Source organism: Rhinolophus ferrumequinum, chromosome 9, assembly GCF_004115265.2.
Source record: "Rhinolophus ferrumequinum isolate MPI-CBG mRhiFer1 chromosome 9, mRhiFer1_v1.p, whole genome shotgun sequence".
Taxonomy (NCBI): Eukaryota; Metazoa; Chordata; class Mammalia; order Chiroptera; family Rhinolophidae; genus Rhinolophus; species Rhinolophus ferrumequinum.
In genome coordinates, this window is record NC_046292.1 from 37,967,433 (window position 1) to 37,994,659 (window position 27,227).

A 27,227-nucleotide genomic window follows, 5' to 3' on the forward strand; every position below is an offset into this window, starting at 1 on the left:
GAGCTCTTTGAGGCCATGTGTTATGGGGTGGGGTGGAGGGCTGGCCTGGGCCAGGACACAGTGGAGCAGGGGCAGAACCAGGACACTGTTGTTTTGTCTTCATACATTGAAAGCAGTGGGAGCTCTGAGTGACCTTGGAAGGCCAAGGCCACCTGGAGAGGAGGAGAACCTCTTTTGGCGTCTGGCCCGGCAGGTGCCCCTGTCCATTGGGAGGGTGTGGCCGGGGCTTGAAAGATTGAGTTAGAGCCCTGGCCCTGACATTACTTGCTTTGAGACCTGGGACAAGTGTTGTCAGCCTCAGCTCTATTGTCCAGAAAGTGAGGACCCCTGCCTGATGTCCTCACAGCCAACACAGTGGAAATGTCTCAGCTGGGGCTGACCTATGCTTCCCGTCACTTCAGGCTGGAGTTCCCTCTCGGAGACTCATTTTCTGTCAAGTGGAGCTAATTCTGGCTTTTCAAGGGTGGGATGATTGTGACGCTGGCCCCTGTCAGTTGCTCAGGAAAATAGTAAGTGGAGATGTTACCCTTGGCCCCAACCCTGGAGAGCTCCCCTGGCCTCTGCAGCTTTGCAGGCTCAGACATTGGTCTCAAGCTCACTAATCTCAATAGTGCAGTGGTCCAGCCTGGTAGCAGCTGGCTCCTCGTCCTGCTCCACCTGGACGGGGACATGGTGGGGACAGGCGGGGCCCAGGGTCAGCTCCGAGGCCTCAGCCACACTCTTCACACAGCCATTCTGCTGAGTTGCCACAATCTCCTGGAGGCTCACCGGCTTGGTTTCGCAGGGCGGCAGTTTCTGGGGAGGGAAACAGGCCTTGGTAGCAGCAGGAGGGATGGAGGGGAGACACTGGGGACGACTGAACAAGCAAAGGGCTGGGAACCACGAGATCAGTTTTCCTCCATGTGCTTTGGGAGCTTGGTAGGTCACAGGGATTCTCTGGGCTCCTGTTCCAAGCTGTCCTGCCTCCTTCTGGGCTGTGTTAATAGAGGAGGGGACCTGACCCATAGGGTTCAGTGGGGGAACTGGTAGCTCCCCTGCCTGGGTGGAGTAGCCTGCTTTTTGCGGTTATTGAAAGAGCCTTGAAGACCATGAAGCCCGGTGCAGATGGTAAATGTTCACATTGCTGTTGGCAGGACCAGCACCACCCCTGCACTAGGGCACAGCTTCCCAAGGGCAGTTTATCTTCCTTTGTTCACCAGTGCTCCTCCTGTGTCTAGAGCAGTGCCAGCTGTGATGAGTGCTCAACAACTAGCTGTTAGAGGAGTTAGTCACCCTGATACCAGCTTAGGAGACTGAGGCCCGGAGGCATGGAGGGAATGGCTGAAGGCTGCCTGGCTGGTGGGTGGAAGATTTGGTGCCCACCCCATCCTGGCCCCACCTGCCAGAGGTCTTTGGGCAGCCAGGTTGGGAGGGAGGAACCGCTTTTACCTCGGTGCCCGTGTCCTGAGCAAAGTCCTTCCGGCAGACGTGGGCCATGATCCCCGCGGCCAGCGCGTCACCCAGCACATTAATCATGGTGCGGAAGCGGTCCCTGGTGAGCCAAGGTGGGTGGTGAGCGGAGGGCTTTTGCAAGGGGAGCTGGGAGAGGGCTGGGCAGTGGGGACTGGCTGCCAAAAGGAGACCACAGCGAGGCGCATTCCTGGTCCTGTCAAGCCCACCACCCCCTTGGTGATGTTGAAGCAGGTTGATGTAGGGCCAGCTTCATGGCTCTGTGACCGTGCCGTCACACAGGGCGTGTGCTTAGAAGGGCCCCAGGCTTGGTTTAATGCTCTGTGCTCACCTTCTTGAAATTATTTATAATTTTTAAACAAGGGACCCCACATTTTCATTTTTGAAAACTGGCGCCACAAATCATGCAGCCAGGCCAGTGTCGATGCATAAGGCACCCCTACTGTGCCAAATCATGGCAATTCCCTGGCCAGTCACATATGCCTGCGGCCCAAGGGGTCGGGGCGAACCCCACTCACAGAGCCCAGTCGACAGCAATGATGATGGAGATGTCGTCTGTGGGCAATCCCACAGAGGTGAGCACGATGACCATGGTGACAAGCCCGGCCTGGGGGATGCCAGCTGCCCCGATGCTGGCTGCAGTGGCTGTGATGCTGCAGGAGGGGGTGGGGAGAGGAAGAGGAGAAGCAGAAAGGTCATAGTGAGTTGTTAAGACCCTGGCTCCAGGGAGGAGGCCAGAATGCCAGGTCCTCATATGGGGCAGGGGTTGTTAGGGAAGCCACTTCAGGGAGTTCTCCAGGATAGGGGAGGGAGTTTCTGCTCCAGGTCCTGTAGCCCCTGGGCCCCCATCCCTGGCCTCAGCAGAACCTCCCGAGGAGTTTGTGGAAAACCCTGTGTCTGGAGCCGCTGCTTCTGTAGGTTTCCAGGAAGCTGCCCTGAGATTCTGATGGTGCACAGCTCCCCCCAGCCTCCCTCTGGGGCCTGGTCCCCAGGGTCAGACTGGTGCCCTCGGGCTGGCAGAGGCCTTCCTTTCAGCCTCTGTGCTCACCTCAACACTCTTCCCTCAGCTCCAGCCATACCAGTGGCCCGTCCATTGTCCCCCAGTCCTGCCCCTGGCCTTTGTTCGCTCTGTGCCCATCTGCAGTGCCCTCCCTGCCCTGCATGTCCAGACTGCAGCCCTTCCTCTGGGCTTTAATTTCCCAGCCTGCTTGGAGCTTACCCTCCTGTAGGGCAGCGCTGTGGAAGGAGCCCTGTACTGCGAGTCACAGAGGCCAGGTCACGTCCCAGCCCCAGCGCTGACTTGCTGTGTGGCCTGGAATGAGACCCTCACCCTCCCTGGGCTTCAGAGACTCTCTTAGGTCTGGGAGCTCTAGAATCCTGAAGGCCCTTCCAGGGCCCATCCCCCACCCGATCCACACTGGATATGGGGTATCAGGAGTGCCACCTTATAGTGATGATCTGGCCGAAGTCCAGCTCGTAGTTGTTGACCTGGGCGATGAAGATGGCGGCCACAGCCTCGTAGAGCGCAGTGCCGTCCATGTTGATGGTGGCCCCCACAGGCAGCACAAAGCGGGCAATGCGCCGGTCGATGTGGTTGTTCTCCAGCAGGCACTTGAAGGTGATGGGCAGTGTGGCTGAGCTGTGGGCAGAGAGGTGTCTGTCCACCACCCTCCTCCAGGATGGTCAGGGCCTCTGTGTTGCCCTCCTGCCAGTAATGGGAAGCTCGCTCTACCCAGGGCAGCCAGCCCATTGCCGGGGATAGAACAGGCTGAAGGGGCTTTGAAATGGTTACGAAGGGCACCATTTGGGAGTGTGCGACAGCGGCCAAGCCAGACCTGTCTGAGCCCAGGGCCTCAGAGATAACTGTTCCCACCCCCGCAACACACACCATACACACAGGTTGGGAAGGGAGTTACACTGGCAGAGTACCTGTCAATGTACAGTGCTTTCCACACACTCTTGTTTGATCCACACAGCTTCCTGAGGGGGAGGGGTTTTGAGTCCATTTTACAGATGAAGATGCTGAAGCTCAGAGGGGAAGAGGGACTGACTCAAAGTCACACAGCTGTGCCAAGCGTAGATGAATGATTAACAGCAGGGCTCTGGGGCCAGACTCCCGGGGTTCAGACTCTAGCCTCCCATGTACTAGCCAAGTGGTCCTGGCAGGTTTCCTTAACCTGTGTGAGCCTTAGTTTCCTTGTCCCAAACGATATCCAGATTACAGAGCTATTACATAGGAGGATTCAATGGCTAAGCTCTTAGAACAGTGTCTGACTCATCACAAGCACTCAAGCGGTGGTAGCTGCTACTCCATGTTTCCCTGAAAATAAGACCTAGCTGGACCATCAGCTCTAATGTGTCTTTTGGAGCAAAAGTAATATAAGATCCGGTATTATTATATTACATTATATTATATTATGTTATGTTATGTTACGTTATGTTATGTTACGTTACGTTATGTTATGTTATGTTATGTTATGTTATAGACCCAGGCTTATTGTAAAATAAGACCGGGTCTTATACTAATTTTTGCTCCAAAAGACGCATTAGAGCTGATGGTCCTGCTAGGTCTTATTTTCGGGGAAACACGGTATTACTGTGTTTGTTACTAGAGTTTCCAGTGGCAACGCTGGGACCGAAACTCAGGTTGGTGTGGTCCCAGAGCCCTTCCTCTCCCATAGGTCACTACTGGGGGACCCCACTTCCACTTGCCAGAGCCTCCTATGAGCCCAGGTGTGCTGAGCCCGAGGTTGTGGTTCCTGCCAAGCTGAGCACTGCTGGCTCTGGCAGGGCTTAGCCCATGGCATGGGGGCTGGCAGCGGCTGGGCCTTCATTTTCCCTCTTCATCTTCTGGCTCCACCATGAGTGGATGTTCCTGGACAAGGCTTCTGGGGTTTTCCTCCCTGGGGCTCTGCTCCTCCTGATTCCTGCTTGAGGTGTTTCTGCTGCCAAGGGTAGGGTCATGTGGCTGTCAGGGAATGTCTGTGGTGGCCCTCATTCCCATTTTACAGGTTGGGAATCTGAGGTCCAGAGAAGAGAAGGCAGTAAAGGCTGGAGGAAGGAGCCAGGCTTTGGCAGCAGAGAAATGTGGGCTTCAGCTCAGGCAACTTCCTCCATGTGGAGCTTGGCCACTCACTGGGGGGGAGAACCATCTTTTCTTCACAGGTTTAGATGTTCTAACTTCCTCCCCCTTGATTGACAGCCAGGTTCACATGAATCTAACTCCCTGGGCTCTTCTGCTCTCAGCTGCAGTCTGGGATCCTTGCAGGCAGGTGCTACTTCATCCAGCCCAGACCAGCCTTCTTGCCCCTAGTGGCTTATCTCCATTAATCCTGCAGCCACACTTTGAGGCAGAGGCTACAGTGATCCCCAGTCGGTACATGAGGAACTTGATGCCCAGGGAGCTGAAGTGACTTGTCAAGTGACAGCCACACAGCTAGTGGGCGATGGACCCATGATTCAAATCCCCATGGACTAGCGACACTCCCAAGATGGTGGGGCATCCAGCCAAGATGCTCCAGCAACAATAGACAGGCAGAGTCCGAAAAAGCGCAGGGCCTGACATCAACAGAAGTACCATGTGGCAGCCAAAGGCCACAGCAATTACAGATTCCTCACTCCTTAGCTCTCCCTGCCCCTGACGTGTGGAAAGTGACTGCCATGTGGACTGAGTGAACCTGAGGGATGTGGGCAGTCAGGGGAGGGGAAGGCCTCGAGGGGTGGGAAAGGCTTTCTGCCATTTGGGCAGGTGGAGGCTCAAGCATTACATTTCTAAAATCGGTCTCATTACTATAGCTACTTCCAAGTTTGCGAAGCGGGCTGTACTGACACTTCCGTGGTTCTATGGCTATGGACAAATGACGGCTACCCAGATTGGCAGAGTTCAGCCACCACCATATCCCCCGTCCTTTCTGCTGCCCAGGGCTACCTAGAGGAGGTGGCCAGTGCGATGAGCAGGGCCTGGAGGATGCCGCGGATAAAGACAATGGGGTTTTTTCTGGTGATGAAGAAGTAGAGCGACGGCAGGATGAAGAGGCCATGAACCACCAGCCCGCACACCACAGTGACTGCGTAGTAGCCCAACTTCTTTCCAACAGCTGTGGGGTCATCCATCTCCAGGATCTTGCCAGCGATGAGGAAAACAATGCCAAAGGGGAAGTACCTGGTGGGGGAGCAGGACAGCTGGTTCCAGTACTAGCCAGGCGAGGCTCCCAGGCAGCCCTGGCACTGCATCGCTGCCTGGCCTGACCCCCCTCAGCCTGCTGCGGCTCCTGTGAGGACAAGTGAGACTGTGGACCAAGGTGCCTAGCACACGGCATCATTAAGGCCATCACCGTCAGCCAGCCCAGCCCTGCACAACTTCTCGCCCCTCTGCCTTCCCATCCAGTCCTCTGAGGAGCGCCCCTGCCCTCAGCAAGCCCACACTCAGCCCAGCAATGCCACAACCTCCATGCATGACCTTGGGCAGGCCCTACATTTCCCCATCTGAACTGTGCAAGGTTGGACTAGAAGATTCCTAAGGTCTGAGCTCTGAACCAAGGAGGGGCAGCTGGTTCTCAGTTCCAGTTTCCTTTCTCCAAAAGCTGAGCTGATGAGCTTCATGTGATGGGGAAACTGGGCCAGGAGAGTAGGGCCAGGCTTAGCTCTTAGCTCTCTTCCAGTGGGCCTGACTGGGCCAGGAAGTGGCAGGCCCTGGGCTGCAGCTAGGCTTGGTCACGGCTGGGATATCCAGGGGAGCACATGTAGCTCTGGGGACCCCAGACCAGGGCTCAGCCTCCTGTGCTCACTCCTAGGAGAGCAGAGGATGGGAGCATCGGGCCCATTCATCACCCAGGGCAGGGCTAGACGAGGGTGGAGCAGGGTAGAAGAGGACATCCCAACCCCGATGAGTCTTACCACACAGCAACTGCCACGATCTTCATGACAGACTCATTGAGGCACTGGCAGAAGCTGACCAGGGGGGCCCCACTGTCACCCATGCGGCCCAGCATGATGCCTGTGGAGGCAGGGACACACGAGCATATCACAGGTTGCACAGAGGTGAAGGCATGAGTGATGCCTGCACATGCTGACACCCGCTGGTGACAAGGCAGGGACAGAGCCCCATGCACACAGGGATCTTGCTGTTGGCTGACTTCCCAGCAGCCTCTGATGCCCCCATGCTTCCCCTCCACTCTCTCCTCTCTTTCTCATCAGCCTCCCACACTGGCCCAGGGCAGTGACCTCACGATATGGCTCTCATCTCTTCCTCCTCTCTAATCCATTCTCCACAAAGCAGCAAGTGTCATCTTCTTAAGATAAAAATGCTCCCGGCCAAACATCCCTTCCAGCTTTCCCAAGCATTTAGACCGTAACCAAGCTCCCCACGGCTCCAGACGCCACTTGATCCGACCCTATCTATACCTCCCACCTCCGTCTGGCCCTATTCTTCCCTTCTTCACTATTCCTCAGCATCACTGGCCTTTTTCACATTTCTAGACTACGTCAGGCTCTTCACTGCCCCAGGGCCTTTGCCCATGTGCTTCTCCATGCCTGAAACATGGCCACCCAGTTCGGCACATGGCTTGGACACCCATCCCCTCTCCCCTTGGCAAATTCTCAATTTTTTTTGTGTCTGTTTCATCCCTTTCTGTTCCCTTCATATCACTTATTACAACTTATAACTTATTTTCCAGTTATCTTTTTCTTTTTTTTTTCTATCTCCTCCAACAGAAGGTTAGCTCCATGAGGGCAAGAACCGTATCTCAGCTGACACATGGTAGGTGCTCAATAATAACCATTGAATGAATGAATGAACACCATCTTGTCATACACTTGGGTCACTGAGGTCCTGGCCCCTCTGCATGCCTTGCATTTTGGTCAAGATGATAAAAGCCCCATTATCCATCATTGCCCATTCATTCATCCATCCATTTACTCGTCTCTCCAACAGATTTTACTGAGTACCACTACCGCTAGTCACTGTGGTGGGCTGTGGGGCTAAATGGAGAGCAAGCCAGGACTGGCTCTGCCTGTATGGAGCTTACACCAACTGCTGGGCAGACATTAAACACTTACACATGAACAGTTACATAACTGCAGCAGGCGCAAAAGTTTAAGGAGTAACACAGGGCACTGACCAGTCTGGGGGTTGGGAAGACTTTCCTGAGAATGTGATGCTTATACAGAGACCCCCAACCCCACTCTCAAGGATGAGAAAGGTTCAGGGGAGAGAAAAGGGCAGGAGCAGCCAGGCTGAAGGAAGTGGGAAAGTCCTCAGGGAGGCGTCTTCCAGGAGCCAAAAGGCAGCGTGGCTGGGGGAAGTGAGCAGGAGCGAGAGAAGCCGGGAGGCAGGCTGGAACAAATCACACAGAGCTCTGCAAGAGGTGTACAGTGTTTGGGCCCCTTTCCAAGTGCGGTGGAGCCACTGGAGGCCTTAAGCAGCGACTTTGTGACCCATGAGGAGGACACACCAGGACAGGGTACTCTTTAGGCAGCTCTTGCTGAAACCAGGTGTGGGGACAGAGTCCCAGAGAACAGTTTCCAGGCTCTCAACCTCACGTGGAAAGGTGCTGGCTCGGGTATTAGATGGCCATCAGCTGTAACTAGTTGGCCATCAGCTATAACCAGTTAGCCATTGGCCACTAATATAACCGCTAGAAAGAGCAGATTGCAGTTAGCAAGGGGTTGGTTGGTTGGTTGGCAGAGAAGCGGATTGTAGATTGCAGCTAGCAAGTGGGGTGAGTTGGTTGGTTGGTTGGTTGGTTGGTTGGTTGGTTGGTTGGTTGGCAGGCAGAGAAGCGGATGGCAGATTGAGCTAGCAAATGGGGTTAGCAAACGCGGATGGCGGATTGCGGATCGTGTGAATCCTGCTTCCTGTGTCTTGCCCGGCTGCCAGCGAGACTGAGGTGCAGGTAAGACCCCTCATTGGGGTACTGGTGGATGTTTACTTTTGTGTCTCGACCAGCCGCCAGCGAGAATATAGTGGTATGATCCCCCTGTCTATGGCTCCGTGGGTGTTCCTTTTTGGCCTCACCATGTCCTGCGTTCTTGTGTGGGGAGCGGGAGCTGAGTCCCCGCATAACACGTGAGATGATGTGGCTTTGAAGCAGGGTGGTGGCCCTGGGCAGAGGGAAGTGCAGGGATTGGAGAGCAATTTCAGAGGCAACCTGACAGGATTTGGATGTGGGCTGAGGCAGCGGCCGAGGTAGAAAATGACCCCCAGATTTCTTGTACGAGCAACCAGAAGGATGGTGGGCCTTTTAACTTGAGAAGAAAACCCTGTGGAGAAGTCAGAGAAGCAGGAGAGAACCTCTCACGACCTTGCCTTGGGGTGATGGAGAAGGTTGATGCCAACTTTATAATAAGACTCATAATGACCCCTAGCATGACCTAGAAGGACAAGCTGGATTGTTCTGGATGGGTTAGGCGGTATCCACAAGGAGGAAATGGTGTGTGTGTGTGTGTGTGTGTGTGTGTGTGTGTGTGTGTGTGTGTGTGTGTATCTGGGGAGTGGGGTAGGGGGTGGGGCAGAGACATATCCATAGCTTTTATAGGATCTGAAGCTTAAGAAAAAGGGGTTGTATTTAAGAAAAATAATACCAAATTAAAAAAAAGAGGTACGGGCCTCAGGAGGGGTCTGTGCAAGTGAAGTTTCATCAGCTTCATGATAAGTAGCCTGTGATTGGGGGCCTTGTGGACCCAGAGAAGAGTAACAAAGGGGAGGGCGTGGTCAGGGAGAACAACTATAGGTCCCAAGAAAAGCACAGACAGGTCTGAGGAGAGAGGTAGCCAGTGAGAAGCCCTTGTGGTTGGGGGTGGTGGGGGGAAGAACTTTAAATAAACAGTGACGGCTGATAATTTTTAGTTTTTTCCTGTTTTTTATTATAAACACTCCTACCTCCTGTTCCCTAGTATTCTCAGACCTCAGTAAAAAGTTCAGGAACAGGCTGCTGGGAGGGGCCAGAGGCATGGTGTTCTTTGAGGGAGAGTGTGTGACAAACTAGCATCCAGGGATGAGGAATTCTCAGTGAGGAACACTGGTTCCAACTGGGGGGAGGTCTGGAGACACCTCTCAGTAAAGCAATGGGGACTGGTGACACTCCACTAGGTGGGAAAGGAAGGAACCAGCTGGACAGATAGGCAACTCCAGGTTATTCAGGTTGCTGGATGCAGGGAGACACAGGTACAGGGCGGGGTGGGCGCAAGCAGGGACTGGCTCTCTGGCACTGCGGGGTCGGGGCGACAACACGTACCCATGGTGGCAGAGAACATGACGATGCCCAGCACGTTCATTCCATCGCTGGCGCCTGGCTCTGACTTGTAAATGACCTCGGGTGGTGGGGTCAAGTCCAGGGCGAAGTTCTGAACACGAGAGCCATTCTCTTCCTGGACCTCATAGATGAGGATCCGCCGAGAGGGGGCTTCCTCCGAGGCCACCTTGGGGGACTTGACAATGGGCGTCGTCTTGGTGCGGTACTGGTGGGCGACACCCCAACCAGGAAGGAGTCAGGGCCAATGTTGTTATATCAACAACATGAAAAATAACAACACCGTGGATGTGCATTTGTATCCACTCATGAACTATTTGATTGACAATAACCCTGTGAGGTAGGCAGGACAGGGATTATTATCAATATTTTACCAAAAAGAAAACTGATTCCTTCACCCATCTACACACTACCCAGCCATGCCCTCTCCATTCCTTCTTCTCTCTTCTTCCTTCTAAAGCATCATTATATCCATCTGGGTCCCTCTCTAACCATCAGTCCATCTCCTCATCTATCTGGATAATTCTCCATTCACCCATCTAGCCCTTCCAACCATCTATTATCCATCCACCTAACAGCCAGACAGCCCTGTCTTCCACTATAGAAACTTGGAACTTCTATTTGAAAAACTCAGCTTGCCCCAAGCTTTCTTGATGAGATGAGGTCCTAGCAGGGAAGAATTGAACCACTGAGCCACCTGTCTTTCCTCCTCTACCTAGGTCATCCTTGGGTGTTTCCCTCTCATTCCTCAAGTACGAGGAACCCAAACAAAGGTGTCTCCTATCCTCCCAACACCAATAAGGTAAGCCTTCTGGGGAGCAGGGAAGAACCACTCAGGAAATATATGAGACCTAAAGTTCCTCTGTGCTTCTCTTTCTTCAGCTGTAAAATGCGAGTCACAATAGTATCTACCTCATCAGATTAAATGAGACAATAGAGGCACACCTCGCTTTATTGCATGTCACAGGTGTTGGGATTTTCCACACATGGAAGGCAAGTCCCTCTACCAGCAAAAAGATTCCAACTCACTTTATTGCGACATTAGTTTTATTATGGTGGTCTGGAACCATAACTGTAGTATCTCCGCAATATGCCTGTATATGCAAAGTGCCTACAACAGTGCCTGACACAGGGTAAGCCTTATGTAACCATTATTGCTATTATCAGCACCACCACCACCACCACCACCATCACCACCATCATCATTCCAATATTGAACTCTCTGTACTGGGTGTGGAGACACAGAAATGAACTAGACATGAATTCTGCTCTGAGAGCCTTGGTGATTTACTCTTCCTGAGAGTAAGACAGCTTCACAAGGAAGGGAATACTTGATTTGGGTCTTGAAGGATGGGTAGGAGTTTGCCAAAAGACCATTCCAGGTAGTTATGAAGTTTTCTCTTTCTCTCTCACACCTTTAGTAATTTCCCATCACTGCTGGAAGAAAATCCAAACTTCCTAGCCCAGCATTCAGAGACCGACACTCTCTGGCTCATTTCATAGTTAAAGGCCCAGGAACTTAGGTAAGATAGAGTGATTTGCTCAAGGTTTCACAGCTCCTTATTTTGGAGCTTCCTCTCCAACCCTCAGCCACCTCTTTTGCATCCCCAGGCACAATACAGGACCTAGCACAGAGAAGGGGTCAGAAAATGCTTGTCAGATTGAGTCAATTAACCAGCCGACATTTTAGATGGAGAAAATAATTAGAAATTATTAGAAGTGCAGACAAAGATTGGTGTATGAGGACATTTACCATAATTTCTAAAAGGACAAAACTTTGAAAATCACAAAAAGCACCACCTAAAGGGGATGGGTAAATAAATTACAGCCCAAATATTAGGCTTATCATCACAGATATTATATTTTAAAGAAAACACTTAATAACCGGAGAAAATGCTCATGCTATAATGGCAGTTGGAAAAAAAAGCAAGATGTACACTACACATGCACTATGATCCTACTTTTATTTTTTAAAACACGCAGAGAAAAAAAGACTAGAAGCATACTGACTATTGCTAGGTGCTAGAACTAGAGATGATTTTTATTTTCCGTTTTATATGTTTTAGTATTTTCCTAATATTTTATAGTGAACATTACTACTATTCTTATTGGGGGTAAAGGATTATTATTATTATTTTAAAGAGAAAACAGGCCTACAAGCAGACAAGTCTGGGTTTACCTACTAGGAGATCGTTTACTTGTGGTGTAACCTTGAGCAAATCCTTTAATCCTCCGAGCCTCAGTTTCCTCTTCCAGGAGAGGGTCTAACCCTACTTGAGGGCAGGTTTTTGTGAAGACTGAGTGAGACTGTGAATGTGTAAGCCCTGTGTAAACCTAGAGCAGAACAGCACTCAGGAAAATGGTGTTCTACCCTCACAGTTTTTCTTTCTGCAAAGCTAGAACCTAGGGCAGGGGTGTGGCCAAGAGAGCGAAGCTCTAAGGATCTAGGATCCCCCTCCTTCTCTCCCCTCTAGCATTCTGCCCCCCAGGACAGGGGGACTTGCTGAGTAAACCTGTCACTTCCCAGCTGGACTCAGGCTGGCCCTGCATGCCACCTCTCTATTGTCCAGTGACCCACTCACCTGTTTGAATGTGGCTTCCACCAGGTTGGCTGGGAACATGTTCCTGGGAAGAGAGGAATTGAACAATTCTAGAGCCCAAGACAGGAGGGTCCTTGGCATCATCTGAACATCTCACTTGGCAGTCGAGGCCCTCTATGACCCAACCCAAGCTCCCTCGGCAGTCTCACCTACTCCCACCACCAGCCACTCCCACCCCCAGCACTTCAAGCTCCAACACCAACTGCATGCAGTCCCCTAAATATGCTGCATACTTTCCAGCTCTAGGCCTCTGTCCACGCTCTTCCTTCTGCCTGGAATGCCCTTCCTGCTTCTCTAACTCCTACTCCAATCAGAGGCCAAGCCTTCTCTGACGGCTCCAGGCCAGCTCCATGGCCCTTCCCTGGGGGTCACCTACGCTCCAGCCTGCTGCATTGTGACACTGGCTCACGGGTCTGTCTCCCCCACAGACTGACCTCTTGGAAGGTGGGACTTGGTCATTCATATCTTATCTGTGGTACCCAGCAATGGACCTAGTACATAAATGGGATCATTATTTTTACTAATATTATTTTCATAAAGCTAAATAAAGGAGGAGGGCGTCTTGTCCTACCAGATATGAAAACATACTATAAAGATGTAACTGTCAAAACAGGGAAATATGGACACAGCCGTCCATACAAAAACCAATGGTATGGAACTTGTAGCCTGGAAACAGAACCTAGGCCATCTAGGTATTTCATATTTGACAAAAGTTTGCTTCACAAATCAGTGAAGAAAGGAAGAATTCTTTATGGAAAACTGAACTGCTGACCAACTATTCAGAAAAACGAGTTAGATCCTTATTTGTACTTTGCATCAAAATAAATTCCAGATGGTTTAAAGAAATAAGTAATTTTAAAAATGAAACCTTAAAAAGGTAGAAGAAAATATAGATTAACATTTTGTCAGCTCTCAGGATATGGAAGGACTCTCTAAAAACAAAATGAGCACTAGAAAATTAATAGGTGATACTACATTTAAATTAAGAAGTTCCTAAGTGCAACATGGTATCCTGCATTGGATTCCAGGACAGAAAAAAAGGACATTGTGGAAAAACTGGTGAAATCCGAAAAAGGTCTGTCATTCAGTCCACTAGTGTGGTCCTAATTTAATTTCTTAGTTTGACAAATGTACCTTAGTTATGTAAGTTGCTAACATCAGGGGAAGCTGGGTGAAGGGGCTATGTGAATTCTGTACTACCTTTGCAACTTTTCTGTAAACCTGAAATTGTGCCAAAATTGCTAATAAAATGAAGAAGCTAAGACAGATTACAATACAAATAAAATGATAAAGCAAATGACAAACTGGGGAAACTGTATGACAAGATGTTAGGGTCCTAAATCCAGAAAGTGTTTTTTTGCATTTTGTACTTGTCTCGCTGTTTCCACTATGTCTCCTCTCACCGGAACATGGGCTCCTTAAGGGTGGAGACCTCCGTGCTGTTCACTGCGGTGTCCCCAGCTCCTACTAGAGTGCTTGGCACTTAACAGGCACTCAGGAAATTCGCTGTATAAATAAATGAACCCCCAAAACACTAATACCCCAATAGAAAAATGATTGAAAATCATGACTAGGCAATTGACTTCGCAAGAGAAGAAACATAAGTAACCCCAAAAGCTGTTTTAAAATGTTTGCTTCATCAATAAATTAAATACACGTCCCCCATCAAGCTGGTAAAGACTTTTTAAAATGGCAACACACAATGCTGAGGGACTGAGGTGACATGGGTGCCCTCCCATGTTCTGGCAGCAAGCTTTCTGCAAAACAATTTGCAATTCATACTGAGGGTTTTAAAAGCGTTTTATCTTTGTCTTTACAATCTGCTTCCAGGAATCTATTCTAAATCAGAGATGCTAACAAAGATTCTTGTTCCTGTGCTTGCCCTTCCTTGAACTGGCCTCATGCTCATGCTGTGTCCCCTACCTGGGTCGCCCCGCCCCCTCACTCTCGTTCTTGGCAAATCTCTTCTCTTCTCTCAAGACTCAGCTCACACATACATGGAGTTATATATGTGAATGCCAGTGGGCATTATTTCTTAACTTGACTCGCTAGCAGCCACTGTTGGAAAGCAGAAACTATCACGTTTTTTCACTACTGCTAAAATACAGGTTCACTGTAAGCACATGGCCGGAGGAAGAGGGCTTAAAATGAGCTACTGGGGCAGAAAACTGGGCGAGAATGGTCATGGCTTTTCCTACTAATTTTAGCTTCATTATCAGGGAGAGAAGTCAGGTCAGGAGCTGAGCTCTCAGAAGCTCAAAGAAGGCTTTTTTCCCAATGAGTGATAAGCAGAGTTCTGCCACCAGAATAGTAACTGTCTGCAAGGGCTTTTGACATCAAGCAGACCCAAAGCACAGGTTGGACACACAGTCTTCTGGACTGCCGCGGTCCACCAGCCTGGGGTGCTCATGACCAGAATGGAGGATGCCCACCCTGTACCGACTGGTAATAGTTTGAAAAATCTGTCCTGGGTACATCTCCAGGAGGTTCGAGTGACTTACAAGATGTTTTTCTAATGAAACTTGGAAGGCTACGTCAGCCTGAGCAGAATCTAAGAACATTCGTAAGGTCGAAAGAAACCAAAGGGAACATACCTAGTATATACATTTCTTTGCAGTTTCCTTTAAAATGTGTGCTGTGGCAGGGAATGCCAGTTGCCTACCCAGTCTCCATTCTCCCTCCTTCCTTCCTATTAATAATAGAAGCCCTGAGATGTTACAAGGACCAGCAGGCCCTGCCATCAAATCCTGTTTCCTTTCTTGCCAAAAGTGTGGCCAATGAGATGTAATTGGGAGTCACTGGGTGGTGTTTCCTAGAAAACTCTTGAAAAGGCACCTACTCAGCTAGGAGCCCTTGGTCCTTTCCTCCACCTTTTTTCTCTTTGCCTGGAACATGGACATAGCAGCTAGAGCTTCAGCAACCCTCTTGAACCGTGAAGCACACTGATGATAAAAGCCAAGCCCTAAGCTTGGTAAAGCACAGAGGTGGAGGGAGCCTACAATCCTGATGACCACGAACTGTCCACCTCTGCTTATTTGGTAGAAAACGCAAGCCTGTACCTTCCTTAAGCCTCTGCTGCTTCAGGTTTCTCTTAATTAGCAGCTAAAAGCAATTCCCGACTAATACACATGTACATACTAATTATCGATGAACTTATCCTGCAGATTTTAATAAAGAATTATACCTTGGGTTATTAAATGAGAAGATGTACAACATTCCCTTTTTCTTTTAAACACCCATGGGAAGGCTTTCTGTCTGCTCCATGAAGCCTGTGCTCCTGGTGGCAGTTACATAAAATGAAGACGTGATGGGCCTGGGAGACATTAATAGCCATGACCACCAAGTACCCACATTCTCTGACTTGGGCCTCTGCACATTTCTCAGGGTAAGGCCACAGTCCAGCGCACTCTTCTCATCTGTCTGTCCTAAGATGGAGAGACTTCTATTTGCTACCCCCCTCCCCACCTCCTCGTTTGCTATTTATAAGTTCCCACTGTGACGGTTCCAAACTCACCCTAATTCCATGTCCCCAGCCCAGGCCCCAAAGGTGGGAATTGTTCCGTTGCTAGCATAAATCCCAAGGACTTCATCCAATCCCTGAGAGGGTAACTGGGAGCTTTAAATAGAGCCAAATCATTACTTAATCTCTCTGGTGTTTTAATAAGATTGGGGAAAAAAAGAAGCTCAGATTAGTGTTCCATTTGGGTTTTCTCTGTGAAGCTGCTCTCGGAGCAGATGTCAGTTTTCTGGAGCCCCCACTTGGAGCCCTGGGAAATGAATTCATGTCTTGGAGAGTCATCCAGGGACACAGCCTGTTCTACCCTCTGGAATCATCTTTGAAAGATGGACGCATACCTTTCCCCCTCTTGAGGTGTGCTGGGGGCCTTATTTCCTTGTTCAGTGGGCCCCCACATCTTTCTGCCTTTTCATTTGTCAGTTGCCAGTTCTCTGTCTTGGTCATCATGTTCTTGTTTAGTTTTCAACAGTTGGTGAGCATCTGCTCTGAGCCAGAGAAAGAGTGAGGGGGTGTCTGATACCCTCACTGCACGTGTCCCCCTTGTCTGCACAGCCTGTCTGAACGTCAGAGCTAGAAAGGGCCTCAGAGAAGGGCTGTCCAGCGCACTCTTCTCGTCTGTCTGTCCAAGATGGAGAGACTTGTGTTTGCTCCACTCCACCCTCCAGCTCCCAGCATAATGGCTTTGACTAGAGATGGGCTGAATAGAACGGAAGTGACTGCATCGCCTCGTAGAGCAGCCTCATGCCTCCAGCCACAACCTGTCCACTCCATCCAGCTCCAATCCTACCTTTCCAAACTCACCGGCTTCTTATTTCTAAAGCATAACATCCAGCCCCTCAGCCTGGAATCAAGGACTTCAAGGTTGAGCTCTGCACTGTCTCCCAACCTCATCTCCTAGAAGCTCCTGCTCATGCTCCGTAGCCTCCTTACTGGTTTGGAATCCTTCGTGTTTCAGAACCACAAAGCTAGAAGGAATCTTGAAAACCACTGGGGAAACTGAGGCCTGCAGAGTGGGACTGGCCGGCCCAGAGCCACACACTGATTTACTGGCAGAGCTGAGACAAGATCTCACGTCTCCAAGATTCTGGTTCCTTGTATCTCACCCTGCAGCCCTGTTCTCTGACTAAGAAACAGTGAGAGGCTGTCTAACCACCCAGCATTGCAAAACAACTTGCTTCGGGGTTGAGAGTGACTAGGGGAAAAGGCTCAAACCAGAAGGATCAATTTTCACCACGCGAAAAGGAACCGAGAGCAGGAGCTGCTCCTGGAACATTTGACTCTGACATGTGTGCTGGATCCAGAGCCCTCAGCCCCTGAGCAGTGGTGGGAGGGCGGGGCTCCCCGAGAACCAACAACTCCTTCCACCACGAGGAAAGGCTGTTTCAAATCATAGAATCCAAGAAATGATGAATCATAGTCACCAAATCTTAGAAATAATGGATCTTAGAAGTAAGGCTTTTCAAAATTCCTCTTCCCTTGGCTTCCACGACATCTGGTCTCCTGGTTCTCCTCCGAGCCCTCAGCGCGCTCCTGCTTCATCAGCTCTGCAGCCCTCCATGGTGGCTGTGGGCCACGGCTCACCCGGTTTCTATGCCGCATGCTCAGCACAGCCCCTCTGGACCAGTCCCGCTCCTCCCATGCCTTCAAACCCCAACTCCACCGATGACCCCCACATCCCATGTGTAGGGACAGAGTCCCAGAGAGCAGTTCCCAGGCTCTCGGCCTCACGTGGAAGGTGCTGGCTCAGTGGTAGATGGCCATCCGCTGTGGCTGGGTGGCCGTCAGCTGTTACCGGTTAGCCATTAGCCACTGATATAACTGCCGTGGCTACGCTAGGGGGTGGGTTGGTTGGTTGGCAGAGAAGCGGACAGCAGTTTGCGGATCATGTGGCTCCTGCTTCCTGTGTCTCCAACCCAGCCGCCAGCGAGAACATAGTGGTATGACTCCCCTACCTATGGCTCCGTGGGTGTTCCTTTTTGGCCTCACCATATGCTACATTCTTGTGTGGCGAGCGGGAGCTGAGACCCTGCATTACACCATGTATGCATTCAGCAAACACTTAGCTCTTCCTCTGTGCCCAGTGCTGTTCTAGGCTCCAGGATACAGCAGGGAACATGTTTTTAAAGAACTAGCCCTTCTGGAGCATATTTTGTTCCAGTAGGGGAAACAGAGAAATAAAGAAATACATAGACATGATAATGTCACGTCATAATAAAGGCGATGAGGAGAGAGTGACAGAGGCTGGGAGGCCCTTTTGAAGAGGTGACACAGAGCAGAAGTGTAAGTGAAGTGAGGGAAAAAGCAATGTGCACCATGCAGGCAGAGGCAGCGACGAGGAAAAGGTACTCAGGGCCTTAACGCATCTGGAGGAATGGCATGGAGCCCAGCGTGGCTGGAGCGAGGGGACAGAGAGTTGGAGAGGGGTCGGAGGCTGACCTCTGTGTGGTGGGGTTGGGGATCATGAAGGGCCAGTAGGCCATAGTGAACGCTGGATTTTGACGACTTGTAATGGGTTGTGGGAAGGCTTTTTTTAAAGGATCCCTCGGGCTTCTGTGTTGAGAACAAACTGTGGGGAAGCAGAGAGAAAGAAGGGTGACCTTGTTGGAAGTGAAGGTAGTCTGGGCGATGATGGGAATGGCAGAGGGTGACAGAAGGGGCAAGGTTTGAGATATTATTTTGAAGGTAAATCTGCCAGAATTGGCCGACGAATGAGATGTAGGACATGAGAGACATCAGACCAAGATGGGCAGGACTGAGCAAAGGGCAGATTTATGAGGAAAATCCAGTTTAGCTTTGGATGTGTTAATTTTGAGATGCCTTTACACAACTGTAGATGAGAATCAAAAGTGCAGGTTAGAGGTTTCCAGGCTGGAAACAACATTTGACAGTGTCAGAGTACAGAAAGTTCTCAACGTCATGGTACTGGATGAAATCACCAGGCAAGTAAGTGTAAATATAACAGACCCTGTCTGGGTCGCTCTTTCTGTGTCTCTATGTGTGTGAGAACTACACAGTGGGAACAAAATTGTAATTATTTTTGTAATCCTTAATTCATCACACACCTCAAGGATAAAAGAGAATCTGAAGAATGGAGAAAATGGAGGGAACATTAGATTAATTACGTTGATGGCCCCCATTAACGGAAGCCCTTTGCCTTATTGCGGTCCCCTCCCACCCTGAGTCTGGGCTTGGTCACATGAATTGCTTTGGCCAGCAGGATGTTAGCTCACTTCACAAAAGCAGAGACTTGGAAAAACATTTACATGTTTCTATTTTCTCTCTTGTTCCTCTAGCTTCATCGTAAGAATATGCCCAGGCTAGCCCTGTCACCACCATTTAATAAATCCGGGTTGGCCTGCAGGAGGATGAGAGCTGAATGAACTCAGCTTAGATCAGCTGCCCCCCAGTTGAGTGACAAGCTGCCTGCAAATCCATGAGTGAGCTCAGTTGAGCCCAGTCCGAATCAACAGAACCTTCCAGCTGACCTATAGACTTGTGGTTGTTATTTTAAACCACTAAATCTTGGCTTGGCTTGTTACACAGCAATAAGTAACTGATATAGAGGGTGAGAGTTTCTTGAGAGAGAGAGAGAGAGAGACGGGGGGTGGTGGGGTACTGTGGTGGGCATTGATCCTGATAGGGGAGGATAGGAGTGCTCCCCAACTTTAAGCCAAGAGAACTATTCAGAGGCCTTGGCTGTGTCCCTTAGGATTTGAGGAGTGTAGCGCCTGGTGCCTGACTCATGTCCGAAGGCCCTGGGAAAGGCCTGCACTTCCAGCAATGATATATATGTTTCCCATGGGCCAATGCGGACCTTGCAGAAGGGACCACACCTAAGAGGATCACCCAGGGGTGTGAGCTGGTCCCAGCAGAGGAGCTGACCAGAGGTCAGGCCTGAGAAGGGTGTTGTAAGCAGCCAGATCGAGCATGGATAGCCAGAGTCAGGGGAATAACACCAGTAACAGGAGGAGCTCCAAACAACCCACAAAGGAACCCCTGAAGAAATACAACCAGGGAGTACCTCCCCCAGCTCACTCCACCACCAGTGGAAGAGGACCTTTTAGCCCACTCCCTCTCCTCTCCACTGCTCCAACCTCGGTGCTAGCAACAGGGGAGTAGGTGGAGCAAGAAAAAGAGAAAAACCTACTATGGTCTTCTTTCCACTCCAGGTTTCCAAGTTTGAACCGGATGCAAAAGTCTAGGACAGGATTCAATTTAAACTGGATGACTCTGAAGTTTTAATGTTAGACTACAATAAATTTCTTATATCGGAATTGGCAAAAAAAAATAAAAATAAAAAAATAATGGGAGGGACTAGAAGGAGTCCACAGAGCAAGTTTGATGGGGTATCCTATTGAGCCCAATAAACCGTTTCCAATGTGGTGCTTCCCCAGACTCTGTCCCTGCCCTGCTCTCCGTACCCACAGGTGCTGGGAGACCCCCCATGCCATCAAGTCCCACCCTATACCTCTACCCTGCTGGTTTCCCACCATCCTTCTCCAGCTCAGATTCTCCTGCAAGATTCAGATCCCCTAGCCAACCATCAGCTGACATCTCCCCCAGGATGTCCGCACCAGTTCTGGCCCCACACTCCATCCACAAGGGGGCTCAGACCAGAAACCTTTGCCATCAGCACCACCACCTCCGCCACCCTCCCCTCCATGTTGCCTGTCTCCTGCTGATTTCGCCTCTTGAGCAGCCCTTCAGTCTGCTGTCTTCCCTCGTGCCCGTGGCCACCACCCTGGCCCAGTCCCTCTCCCCTCCTACCATGTCCCCCTCTCCTCCTCTGGCAGCCAGAGTGAGCCTTCTGAATTGGATCATGCCACTCTCATGTTTAAAATCCATTTCCCGTGTGGCCTTTAGGATAAAACACAATTTTTGGCCTGGTTCACAGTGCTCTTCATGGTCTGGCCCCACCGACTTCTCTCGCGATTGTCCACTCCCCACTCACACCTCGTGCCCCAGTCATGTTGAATGGACTAGGATTCCTCCCCACAAAATTCCCTCTCAACTCAGGACCTTCGCACAGCTGCTGCGCTCGCTGCCTCCCCTGCCCTGCCACTCGTCCCATCCTCACAGCAGCAGCTCGGCCTCCTCTGACCCTGCTCCTCGCCCCAGCCCCAGCGCCTAGTCCCCCCTCACCGCCCCCACCCCATGTTGTCTCTGTCTATTCATGGGCCTTTCTGTCTTCTAGAATTAGGGCCAGGTCTGAGTGTCCTGGTGCAGGGCCAGCATTGGTGAGGGAGCCAGACGGGAGAGGGGGTGGCCTGTAGGGAGTCTGGGGACGGGGGACTCAGAGGTGGACATATTGCAAGGTCTACAGCACTTTCCTGGGAGGAGGGCTCAGGTCTGTGAAACACGGTCAGCAGAGCCCACGTGGCTCAGGCGGGGACTCTGCAGGGCCAAAAGCACTGCCTTTGGAGTCAGACAGCCTGGGCTGAATCCTGGCTTCATGACATACCTGCTGGATGACCCTGGAAAAGTCGCATCATCTCTTTGAGCCTCATACCCTCATCTGTAAAAAGGGGACCAAAAAGGCAAAGGAGGTGGAGGGAACCAGTGCCTGCTGGTCTTCCATCTGAGAGGCTGGGTGCACACAAGCAGGCTCAGTCAGTCAGTAAGCACTCACTGTCTCCTACTCTGCCAGGTGGTGTGCTGGGGCTGGGCTCCCATAGGAGCAGATCCCGGTTCGGCCCTCGAGGGGCTCCCAGCTTGATGGGGCAGACAGTGCATGGTGAGCCCATGGGAGCACAGGGACTAAGGGAGTAAGAGTGGCGTCTGTGGCTGTCCCCTTGTGACCACGAGTAATCAAGAGCAGACTCTGAGCACCCCTCCCCACACCCAATCCTGCCCGCTGGTAGACATGTGGGACAGCCCAGGCATGGCGTTCCCAAGCAGAGTGTCAGTGGTGAGGGTTACCGTATGAGGTCCAGCAGGGCGTCAGCTGAGCTCATGAGGGGCTTCCCACTCTGCTCCGTGGTCTCCTTCTGGGCTGCGCCCCCGGGGTGGATGATGGAGACCATGATGATCCCCACGATGACTGCCATGAAGGTGGTCCACAGGTAGTACGCCACAGTGAGGATGCCCAGGCGGCTGGAGGTCTTGGCATCCAGGGAGGCGAGGCCGGACATCAGACTGGGAGGGCGATGTGGGTCAGGGCCCATGGGTGGGGCAGGTACCCTGGGCGTCCCCCCTCTCACCGCCCTCCTGGCTCTCCCCAGCATCTTCACAGTGCTCCAGGGAACGCACAGGCACAGGAATCCCTCCCCGTCATCCAGTGCTCAGGGCCCCTTCTAGCCTCTCTTTCTGCTCTGCTCTCTCTCCCATGCCAAGGGTCACCAGCCAAGCCCGTTCACATCTCTAAGATTTTTCCCTGTGCTGTTTCCTTTGTTCGATATCTCTTATCAGCTTCTGTCATTTGCCTAATTCCTACCCACTAGGTTAAGACCTCTTTGGTAAAATCTTTTGGGCTACCTGCCTCTTCCCAAGAGTGAGGAGCCCATCTGGAGCTCCTACGGCCCTCTTCCACGCTCCTCTTATCATTAGACTACCCACGGGCAGCATCCAGCCTCATCCTCTGTCATGACCTTGGTTGTCACAATCTGTTTACCTGTCTGTCTCTCTCATCAGACTGAGGACATGTGAGAAGAGGGAGAGGCCTGACTTCTCTGTGGGTCCCCAGTGCCCAGCATGAGCTCTCGTTGCTGCCACCAAGCAGGTGGTTACTGCACGCTTGCTGAATGAATTAATGAATGAGAGTGAGTGAGTGAGTAAGTGAATCAGAACCCTGGGCTGGGAGTTGGTGACCTGGGTCCTATTCCTAGCTCTGTCTATTGGCTACGTGACTTCAGGCAAGAGTCACTCCCCCATCTTTGGGCCTCAGGATCTCCATCTATAAAATGGGGCCATGGTTAGATTTTCCCTGAGAGGGACTACCCTGCGGCCATCTTGGGTTAGTGCCCAGGCCTTGACTCCCTCTGAGGGAGGCTGTACGGAGGGGGCTTATGGCTCGCTCTCCTCTGGGTCCTCCCCACCCCTGCCCACCTGGACCTGGACTCTGCCCACCAGTGCAGGTCAGCCTGGAGCTACTCGTCTCATGACGGTGGGAAGACAGGAGGGAGGGCGGGGAGTGAGAGATTAATTAAGGAGATGCTCAGTGCTCTGCTTTGCTGCCAAAAGGAATTTTCCCTAAAGCCCTTTCATTCTTTCAGATAAAGGAAGTATTTGTCTGGTTTTAATCATGTAAAGAAGAACGGGTAATCCCTCCCTTTCCACAGTTCACCTAATCTTTAGACTACGCAGGCAGCGTCCAGAATGAGGCCGAGCACAACTGTCTCTCCCCTTCCCAGGCCGCAGCCGCTGCCTGTGAGTGCCCTGCTCCTCTCTGCTCGCTGTAGCAAAGGCTCACTCTTCCGTTAAGACACAGTTTAAGGCTCCTCCTCCAGGAAACCTTCCCTGACTATCAGGAAGGGTTAAGGCCCCTTCTCTGCTGGTCAGCCCCTGTACTCCCCTCTGTCCCAGCTCCACCTCACTAAATTGCTGACTGTTTATTGAAAGTACCTCTAGGGCTGAGCCTGGGGTCTGATTCAATGCTGGGTCCACAGAGCCAGGCATAGGACCCTGCCAGAGTGCAGCTTGGTAGCAGTTTGCTGAATGAAGGAGTGAATGAATGAATGAATCAATGTTTACAATCTCCATTCTTCCCTGTCTGCCAGGACACCATATGTTAGATAGGATTAGGGTGGGTCTCAGACATAAATCCTGAAGTGCTTATAATGAGACTGTGTGGCCAGGGGAAACGGGGGAGTGCCTGGTAATCATTATCTGTGAGAGAGATTGTCCCCATACCAGGGCCAGCACATCAGCCCAGGGCCAAACTGTCCCGTGACCACAACAGAACCCCCCACAGCCATGTTCAACTACTTCAGGCCATAGGCAGCCATGCCCTGAGAGGAGTGCCTGCCCAGGTCACACAGAACATCAGTGGCCAGCTGGACCGGAACTCAGGCCCCAACTCCTCCTTCATTCATGTCCACTCTGTACCATGCCCTGTGCCCACAGAAAGAAACCAGAATTAGTCCCTGATCTCAAGTAGCTCTTGATCTGCAGGGGCATGGGAACGGAGACAGACACAGATACCGGGGACACAAGTGGATTCAAGTAACCAGTAAACAAGGTGGGCACATCAGTACCATAAGGGAGGGGATAAGGATGTGCTATCTGTATTCAGAGGAGAGAGGGATCACTCCTAGCTAGGAGAATCAGGAAGGGCTTCCTGGAGGAGGGGACATTTGAATTGGTTCTTGGAGGATTTGGAGATGGGCAGATGCACCAGGCAGTGGTAAGGGTGGGAACACTGCTGTTTAATGTGGTCAGAGCTCAGGTCATGTTCGAGGCATGGTGATATGTAAGGCAGAAAAGAGGCTGAACTCAGGAGTGTGGTGGCCTTGAGTGCCAGGCCAAGGGGGCCACAGGATAAAGTGGGGTCCAGCACAATTCATCTAGCAGAATTTGCTAGATGTCGGAGAAGGGAGAACTAAGAATTCCTAAGATCTGAGAATATCAAAGTAAACCAAATATACCGGGAGGGTCTCTGAAGTGGGATTTACAAGAGCAAAAACCTGGGACCAACTTAAGAAATCATGAATGCCGAGTATATTTAAAGGTCTGGCATATCCACGCAATGGAGTTCTGAGCAGCCGTTAGAAGTGATGATCTCATCAGCAAGATGTTCCTATTTGATGTTAAGTGGAGAAAACAAGGTACAAGATAATTTGCAGCTCTGAAGGGAGTCCTGGAACTCCTCTGCCAGAAATTCCTCTCCAGGTTTGCAGTCCACACACACAGATGTGCTTGAGGGATTGTGCAGGAGAGGGGTGCAGATGAAAATCAGATTTCAGAAAGGGGCCCAGGGCCTCTCAGAAGGTCACCCCGAGGAAGAAGAGGTCTAACAAGGGGGTGGTGGCAATTCAGGGACAGAACTGGATTGGGAAGGGAGGGAGTGCAGGTTCTAGATATAGCAAGAGAGGGCCCTTTCCAGGGGCTCTGGAAAGGAGAAGGCTGATGGATAAAAGGGAAAGTATTCCATCACTTGGGACCCAAGCAGTTCCACTCTGGAACCTCCTTCCCTCCCCACAAAAGGGACAGGGTTTCCCTACTGACTGAAGACAGAGGTGATTAGCAGAGATGGGAGCAGGTAGGGAGGGAATTTCTGGCAATAGATGACAAAACAGACCCTCCCCTCTCCAGTCTGGTGCTGGCAGTGCCAGGGTGACCACAGGAGATGGCAGAGGCCAAGAAGAATGGGAGCTAAGTATGGGGAGGGCCTGGATTCCACGTGAGACAACAGCCACTCTGGAACTCACAGTAATAAGAAAGGAGATTCAAGGTCCTGCCGTTTGGCTGAAAGGGGCTCCTTGAGGCCCCAGACTTTCAGGCCAAACTGTTAAAATGACCTTTCTGAAAACCTAAAGCCAGGTAGGGTAGTTTGCAGGGAGTATTATGTCACATGGACATGCATAGAAAAAAACTTTAGAAAGAAAGTTTAACAGTAGCTCTCTTAGGGTGGTGGGATTATGGGTAATTTCTGGTTTGTTTTTAATGTTTTCCCCATTCTCTGTCGTTTGTAGAATGAGCATGTCTTGCTTGTCTGATGGAAAACACATCCCCTTGAGTACCCGGCAGCCACGGAAACCATAATTTGTCTGGAGCTTAACTGTCCCCAAACTCCACCTAATTTGATCCTTAACATTCTAAGTCAGCGCTGCCCTATACAATTATAATGTGAGCCACGTTTGTAATTCTGAATTTTCTAGTAGTCAAATTAAAAAAAGGAAAACAAAACAGGTGAAATTCGTTTTTGGTGAAATTCATTTTAATAATACTTTATTTAACCCAGTGTATTCAAAATATTGTCATTTCAATGTGAAATCAATATTTAAAAATTTATAAAAACTGCTTGGCTTTTAAATGTTAATTTAATTTTTTAGAAAGTTTAGCTCCTCAGTTGTACTGGCCACATTTCAAGGGTTCAGTAGTCACTTATGACTAGTAAGTACCTTATTAGACTGTGCAGTTTGAGTTACAGACAAGGAAAATAAAGCTCAGGGGGTGGAGATAATTGGCCAAGCTACCCAGCTGGTTAGCTGTAGAGTCAAGACTGGAACAGGGGGTTCCTTCTCATACGCAAAGTGCATTTCTGTGGTACAGACCTTGTTTAACTCTTACGTAAGAAAAAAGGTCTTCTGGTTTGGGCTGACCATGATTTTAATGTGCCTCTGTCCATGTAATGCCTCTTTGGTTCAATTCTCAGAGTTCATGACCTGCCCCATGGTGACAGTCCTGAGATTTGTGGTGGTAAACTCCCCGTCTTTGGAGGTATCCAAGTGGAGCCTGAATGACCGCTTGTTGGGATGCTAGATCAAAGCTTCCCGATGAGTGGGAGATTCCATGAGGATGATTGCAAATGTCCCTTCTGGCTCTGTGATTTATGGTGAGGGGAGAATAGGTACCTTTCCTCCCCAAATCCCAGCATGGCTGGGAGCTCCTGGGAGCTCCCCCTCCCCATCCTTGAGGCCCCTGGGGAAGAGCCTCAGGAAGCCCAGAAGTCGGGGCTCTCTCCCAAGCCATCTGGCCACAACCCAGAGCCCAGATATTGGGGTTCAGAGATTGTGGTGATTGTAGAGGCGGCTGGGCTCCAGGGCCCAGCCTGTTTTAATCTGTTAACTGCCCCACTTGCAGGGGTCGGGGAAGGGAGGCAGCAGGTGCCAGGCTCCTCATGGAGGGAGTAAAGGCTGCTTGCTGACTCTCACCTTGTTCCCACACCAGCCCTGAGGTGGGTATTGTGACCCCATCTATTACTGAGAGGTAAGTCGGCAGACAGGCTACTCAGACTGCTGGAGATCCCTCCCTGTTTGAAGTCCTTGGTGGCTCCCCATTGCCCTCAGGGACTGTGCACCCTCCTGTATAGCCTCGGGTCACTACCCTCCTCCTCACTGGTGCTGCTCTCGCCACCCAGTTTCTCCGCTGCTCCTTGAACCACTTTTGTATTAGCTGTTCCTTCAGCCTGGAACTCTCCCCCACCCCATACACACCTCCTCACATTTTCACTTGCCCTTTCCAAGGTCAGTTTAGGTATCACTTCCTCCAGGAAGCCTTCCCTAACAGCCATCTCGCCCTCCTCCCAAGGGCATCCTGTGCTTCCCAGTTTGTTACAAGGCATTCTGCCGGTAATCCCACCCCTGAATCCCCAAGGCCAAACCCAGCTCTGGCACACGATGGTTTCTTGTGTGGATGAGTCTAGGTTTAGAATAGTGCCTGGGACGTAATAAGTATTCAAAACATTCCGGTTCTTAGCATTGGCTCCGTGATGTCATCGTCTGCCCAGCTGCTCCAGCAGGCTGTGAGCTCCTC

General features: G+C 50.9%; 1 protein-coding gene across 2 annotated transcripts in view; it reads right to left on the reverse strand.

The window, feature by feature from the left end:
- The window catches only part of SLC1A7 (solute carrier family 1 member 7), a 45,026-nt gene continuing 17,799 nt past the window's right edge, over positions 1 to 27,227 (reverse strand). The window contains exons 3-11 of one of the 2 annotated variants that reach the window (XM_033114945.1): positions 21,735 to 21,950; positions 12,281 to 12,323; positions 9,684 to 9,906; positions 6,346 to 6,445; positions 5,378 to 5,611; positions 2,894 to 3,088; positions 1,968 to 2,102; positions 1,429 to 1,531; positions 1 to 795 (exon numbers count right to left, since the gene is read on the reverse strand). In XM_033114945.1, the coding sequence (XP_032970836.1) occupies positions 577 to 795; positions 1,429 to 1,531; positions 1,968 to 2,102; positions 2,894 to 3,088; positions 5,378 to 5,611; positions 6,346 to 6,445; positions 9,684 to 9,906; positions 12,281 to 12,323; positions 21,735 to 21,950 (1,468 nt within the window). In that variant the 3' untranslated portion in view covers positions 1 to 576. The remainder of the gene's footprint in view (positions 796 to 1,428; positions 1,532 to 1,967; positions 2,103 to 2,893; positions 3,089 to 5,377; positions 5,612 to 6,345; positions 6,446 to 9,683; positions 9,907 to 12,280; positions 12,324 to 21,734; positions 21,951 to 27,227) is intronic. The other variant, XM_033114946.1, reaches the window with a different exon arrangement.